Here is a 6,417-nt window from a genome sequence, read left to right on the forward strand (position 1 = left end):
GCTGTTGCTGTTTAACTTGAAGGTGTATTTGTTTTATCTTTATCTTTTGCATTCAATATATATTACAATCTTAATATAGCCTTTGATTTGAGATATGAATTATTCCAGTCAATTACTAATTGAATCTGGCCATTTGGCACAAATTGAAGGGGATAACAAACAGATAGAAGACTCTAGTGAAGAGCAAAAGGCTTGCGTCAGGTTGAGTTGCACTCCCGTAGACGAACCAGGTGATTAACATAATCATAGATTGATATTATGTTATTAAAAATGTGTGACAAAGTAGTCTTATTATATTTCTCGTGAATTTGTGTGAAGTATCATGTTTAAATATTATGCATTTCTATCCTTGTCGCATGTTCCTATTGTTGTATGTTGTTCAATAAAAGGCTGCTACCCTTCGTAGAATTCGGGGATTTTGGCTGTCAAGTTCTAGATTCTAGGATTTTGTGTGATAAGGTTACTTTGTGGATGTGCGTGTTCTAAGGGTTGTCTAGGCTCTTTTGTTCTTGTGTGTATGTACTTTTGTTCTCTTGTTTGTATGTGTGTTCCTTACTAAAAAAATCCTTGGAATAAACTATGTTTTTTTTTTAGACATGGATACTAGTTGGATTGATTTACGCAATGGGGATCCTGCTTATTATAATGGTTGCATGAAATTCATTGAACTTGCAAAGGAGACTCTTATTCATGGAAAAACCCGATGCCCGTGTAATAAGTGCAAGTTAAATAAATGGCATTCCGTAGAAGATGTTGGAGGACATATTTTGTTAAACGGTTTCCTTAAGAAATATAGAAAATGGGTTTTCCATTGTAGAGTCGATGAAGGGAGAAATACCTTTGAAACCCCTAGTGATTTAGGAAATGCAGTAGGTCAAGATGACATGGGGGGATTGCTAAGAGAAGCCTTTGGTGTTGACAATTCAGAGTCTGATAATGAATCCCAAGACATGCACGAAAATGAAGGTTTATTTGACATGCACAAAGAGTTTAATTTTCATTGTGAGGTAAATAATGAACTTCCATCAAGTAACTCTAGTGAAGAAGATGTTAAGTATAAACGACTAAGGGAGGCTGCCGATGACGGTCTATACGAGGGATGCACTACTTTCTCAAAGTTATCCTTTATTTTACACTTGTTTCACCTTAAGTGTATGTTCCACTGGTCTGCAGAGTCACTTACTAAATTGCTTGAACTTCTAATAGACGCATTTCAAATTAAGGAGTTTCCATCGTCTTATTATGAGGGAAAGAAGATAGTGAACGATTTGGGGTTAGGATATGAGAAAATTGATGCATGTCCAAATAATTGCATTTTATATTGGGGTGTATTTGCAGAAAAAGATGAGTGTCATGTTTGCCATACATCAAGGTGGAAAACAGTGAAAGAAAAGGAGAATAATAAAGGTGAGAAAGGAAAAGAAATATGTAAGAAGGGCGAGCCAGCTAAAGTAATGCGATATTTTCCTCTTATACCTAGGCTAAAGAGACTTTACATGTCATCTAAAACAGCTGAGGATATGAGATGGCATTTTGTCCATGAAGATGATAAGATCTTAAGGCACCCGTCGGATGGTGAGGCTTGGAAAAGTTTTGATAAAAGATATGTAGAATTCGCCGAAGATCCTCGTAGTGTTAGATTAGGTCTAGCTAGTGATGGTTTCAATCCATATCGTCTAATGAATACCAATTATAGTACATGGCCGGTGATTTTGATTCCTTATAATTTGCCACCGTGGCTGTGTATGAAGCCGTCATCATTCATTTTGTCCTTGCTTATTCCCGGTAAACATAGTCATGGGATAGATATTGATGTGTATTTGCAACCATTAGTCCACGAGTTAAAGTTATTGTGGGAAGGTGTAGATGCCTATGATGCGCATAGTGGAAATAAATTTAAGATGCGAGCAACCTTACATTCCACTATAAACGACTTTCCGGCATATGCTATGTTGTCCGGTTGGAGTACAAGAGGTTATAAAGCTTGCCCTACATGTGCCCATGATACTAGTTCATATTGGTTTGGCGGAAAAATGTGCTACCCAGGGCATCGAAAATGGTTGCCAATTGATCATCCTTATCGTTCTCAAGGTCATTTATTTGACGGGACAAATGAATATGGTATTGCTCCGGTCCCTGCAAGCGGGACAGACATTTTGGAGGAATTAGATAAGGTTAAGTATGTTTATGGACAGTCAAAGGAAAAATCTAAGAAAAATTCTAAGAAAAGAAAGAGACAACAAGGTGAAACTTCTCATGATGAGCCGGATGATGGTGATGGTGGTGAAGAGGAAGCCAATAGAGTTATTTGGAAAAACAAAAGTCTATTCTTTGAGTTGGAATATTGGAAACATAATCCGCTAAGACATAATTTAGATGTTATGCACATCGAAAAGAACGTGTGTGACAATGTGATAGCAACTCTTTTGGATATGGATAAAAGTAGAGATGATAAGCAAGCAAGACAGGCTCTCGAAGAAAAAAATATAAAATCTCATCTTTGGCCAAAATCTCATCCTAATCGTGTTAATGACTATTTGCCTCCCGCTAAATACACCATGTCTACAGAAGAGAAAGAACGCTTTTTAATGGTCATAGAAAAGCTTAAAGTTCCCGATGGATACGGGTCTAATTTTCAAAGATGCGTGAATATGAAGCAACGTAAACTTATAAATTTGAAAAGCCATGACAATCATATTCTAATGCAAGATCTTCTTCCTGTTGCTTTAAGAGCATCGAATGCCACAAAAGTTATTGACTTGATTGAGGAGTTGTCCGACTTTTTCAAGAAGATTTGTTCGACCACTATTCATTCTGATGACTTAGATAATATTCAGTCAAAACTTATTTTAACTCTTTGTGAGATGGAGAAAGAGTTTACCAATATTCTTCACAATCATGGTTCATCTACTAATTCATCTGGTGGATGAGGTCAAACTTGGCGGGCCTGTTCAATATCGATGGATGTATCCCATTGAAAGGTCAATATCTCAAGCCTTAATTTTATATTATTTTATCATTTCAATTAAAATATATATTCACTATATTTATCTTTTTATTTCACATTCACTTTCTTCATTCTATAAAAGGTACTTGGCATTTTTGAAATCTCATGTAAGCAATAAAGCCCATCCTGAAGGGTCAATTGCGGAAGGATACCTTTTATGGGAGACGATTACATTCTGCTCTAGATATTTAGAAAGTGTCCAGACCATATTCACCCGACCGAAAAGAAATGAAGATGGTGTTCTAGACAACAACACCTATTTATATCATTCGGGTTGTCGTGTGGTAGGAAAGCAAGAAAACGCTCGTCTAGATGACAAAAGTTTAAAACAAGCTCATCGCTATGTTTTGCTTCATTCAGATGAGATGAAACCTATTCTTGAGTAAGTAGTGTCATGAGTTAAATTAGAGTTTACCAACTATTAATTTTCTAGTAACACATTTTTTTCAATGTTTAAAGTGCTTTTATATGCCAAAAACGACAAGAGGGTCAATTTGGAGAAAGCCAATTCAACAAAATTATTGAAACTGGGTGGATAATCAATGAGTTCCCTGAGTGGTTGCGGAATCAGGTTATATGTCGTAACCTTTTGGATGTTTTTTGTTTTGTGTTTTTTTTAAATTCGTGTTTAACAATTTTTTTTTAACAATTTTAGGCCTATAACATAGAGGATAGTACAACAGAAGGAAAGTTGAGAAAAGCCTTGGCCTATGGTTTAAGTAATCAGAGTAAAAGATTTAAAAGCGTCATTATCAATGGCTATAAATTTGATACTGTGGATTGCGAGCGATTTCGAAAGACACAAAATTCTGGAGTTTATGTAGAAGCAGATGGGCAAGAGTATTATGGAAGACTCCAAGAAATATTCGAATTAGATTACTATGGTTCCTTCAAGGTTATATTGTTTCGTTGTGATTGGGTTGATATACATAGGGGTTTGAAAACATACCCAAATGGTAGTGCTCGTGTAAATTTCTCGAAGTTGATGCACACTGGCCGAAATTTGCATGATGATCCATTTGTTTTCTCATCTCAGGCAAAACAATGTTTTTACGTTGAGGATGAGATACAAAAAGGATGGTTGCATATTATTTAGACTAAGCCTAGAGACTTTTTTGATATAGGCGATGATAAGCCTTAAATCTTTGCTTTTGTTCCGACGTTATATGTATTGATGTCAGTTGAAAGGATTTCTTTCTTTATACGGTATTTTGATAATTATTTTGTTTCTAGAAACATCTTTAGTGTATATATGTCATTGGTAGAAATATCTTTCTAGAAATATCTTTCTAGAAATATCTTCTTTGGTAAGTTCTTTCTTTCTAGATATTACTTTGGTAGTTTTATTCTTTCCTAAACTTGATTTGATGCTGTGATTACCCTAGCTAGAGCATTGCAAAATAGAAACATGTTTATCTTTCTAAAACTAAGTGTCATATACCCTTTATTATAAAGCTAATTGTCATGTATTGTAATTAACTGAATATATTCATACCCTACACTAAGTAGCTAAGTTTATACTTCCGGAAGTTTCTGACTTTGAAGCAGATGTTATTGCTTGATGGTTTTTGAATTGTGATTAGTGTATGAATTTGTTGCTGCGTTAGTACACAACTAGTCTTTAGTCTACTAGTGTGTTTTGTTGCGTTGATAATTCAAAGGCAGAGTGATGAGTTTACATGCTACTGTCCGTGCTTTGTTAGTCTGGAAATTACGCTGAGTGAATATATCCTATGAGGCTTCCAACTGTGTTGTCTGGATGGAGAAAGAAAGTGTGACTGTATCATTATATATCATACTAAACAGAGACATTCACCTAAACGAAAGCATACAAATATCATTAATGGAGTGTTAACAGTTTTCTAGATTGATGTACTGTTTTTGGATTCATTCTTGTTCAAGGGTCCCAGAGTAAACCTGGTTTGCATTCAGGATTCAGGATTCAGATTCAGTTTGTCACTAGGCTAGTAAGATTGCGGCTTAGCTGCATTTGCTGATATGCCAGGAGTTCAATTGGTTTAAAGATCTATAACAGTCTGAGTTTTCCGCCCATATACAGTCTCACCATTGGCCATAGCTTGATACTTTATTTGATTCGGGTTTTGCTGAGCAGTTGCATAAAATTCTGACACAGTTGAGTGAGAGTCGGCAGACTTTGCTGTTTAGTGCAACTATGCCAAGTGCTTTGGCAGAGTTTGCTAAGGCTGGTCTGCGAGATCCTCATCTTGTGCGCCTAGATGTGGATAGAAAAATTAGTTCAGACTGTAAATTTGTCTTTTTCACGTTGAGTCCAGAAGAGAAACATGCAGCCTTGATCCTAGCTAATGAGCATTACTTTTGATTATTTACCATCTTATACATTTCCTTCTTTGCATGTTGGCATACATCTAGGATTCTGTTTTGTTAAATGACATTACTTTTGATTATTTACCATCTTATACATTTCCTTCTTTGCATTTTGGCATACATACTTCTGTATACTTACACACCTATTGGTATTCTTGTCTTTCAGGGACGAGATGAGTTATCGTAGCAAACGAACTAGGATTGCAGCTCTATATGGGTCTGTTAATGCATCTGAAGTTCCTCCAAAAAAGGCTCAAAGGGCAGTAGCATCACAGTCAGCACCACAGTTAGCATCACAGTCAGCACATCCACTCAAGAATCACCCCACTATCCTAGTCCCCTCGCCCTCACTCCAAAATACAAGGCCGGTATCATCACATTCAGTCCATCCACCAAAGAATCACCCCACGATTCCATTGCCCTCCCCGTCACTCAAAAATACAAGGCTGGTGTCATCACAATCAGTCCATCCACCAAAAAATCACCCCACGATTCGAGTGCCCTCGACCTCACTCCAAAATACAAGTGGAACTAATGACAGATGGGGGCCATTTAATCCTCCAATGACCACTAGCACTCAACATGGGCCTTCGTCTTCCACTACCCCTATTTGGAAAAATCCACTCACTGTACCAACAACTAGTGAACCAAAGGTTGCTTCGAAAGGGCCATCAAGGTACAACCCTACTCTAGACAAGACTTTTGAGTCACCTAATATCTCAACTGAAAATCCCCCAAAAGTCCCACATTCTAGGCTGCCAGAACCACCCAAGCACCCTTCCACTTTTTCCCTTACATCTCACCTACCATCTGGACTTGCTAAACAGTCTACATATTCGACATCTACAGCTTTTGATGCTAGTGTATTAGAAGAAACACATGATATATACTCGTACTGGGAATTCACCAACAGCACCTAAGGATAAATATATAAACAATATAAGTGATAGAAAAGCAACAGAGACATCCAAAGAATCATGTGATGGAAAAGAAAAAGAGGTCTTCAAAAGATCTAAGCCTCGACACCATGAGTCGCTCCCTGAATGGCTAAGTGCAGTTGAGTA

At 36.9% G+C, this 6,417-nt stretch overlaps 1 protein-coding gene across 1 annotated transcript; it reads left to right on the top strand.

Moving 5' to 3' along the window:
* The first annotated feature begins 596 nt into the window (after positions 1-596).
* Positions 597-2,930, top strand: LOC130469910 (uncharacterized). Its single transcript, XM_056839435.1, has one exon. It carries the CDS (start codon positions 597-599, stop codon positions 2,928-2,930), a length of 2,334 nt encoding a protein of 777 aa, XP_056695413.1.
* Positions 2,931-6,417: the final 3,487 nt, after the last annotated feature.

Source organism: Spinacia oleracea, chromosome 3, assembly GCF_020520425.1.
Source record: "Spinacia oleracea cultivar Varoflay chromosome 3, BTI_SOV_V1, whole genome shotgun sequence".
Classification (NCBI taxonomy): Eukaryota; Viridiplantae; Streptophyta; class Magnoliopsida; order Caryophyllales; family Amaranthaceae; genus Spinacia; species Spinacia oleracea.

Excerpts from the sequence above, each read along its gene's own strand:
- LOC130469910 (XM_056839435.1), top strand. The coding sequence starts at position 597 with ATGGATACTAGTTGGATTGATTTACGCAATGGGGATCCTGCTTATTAT.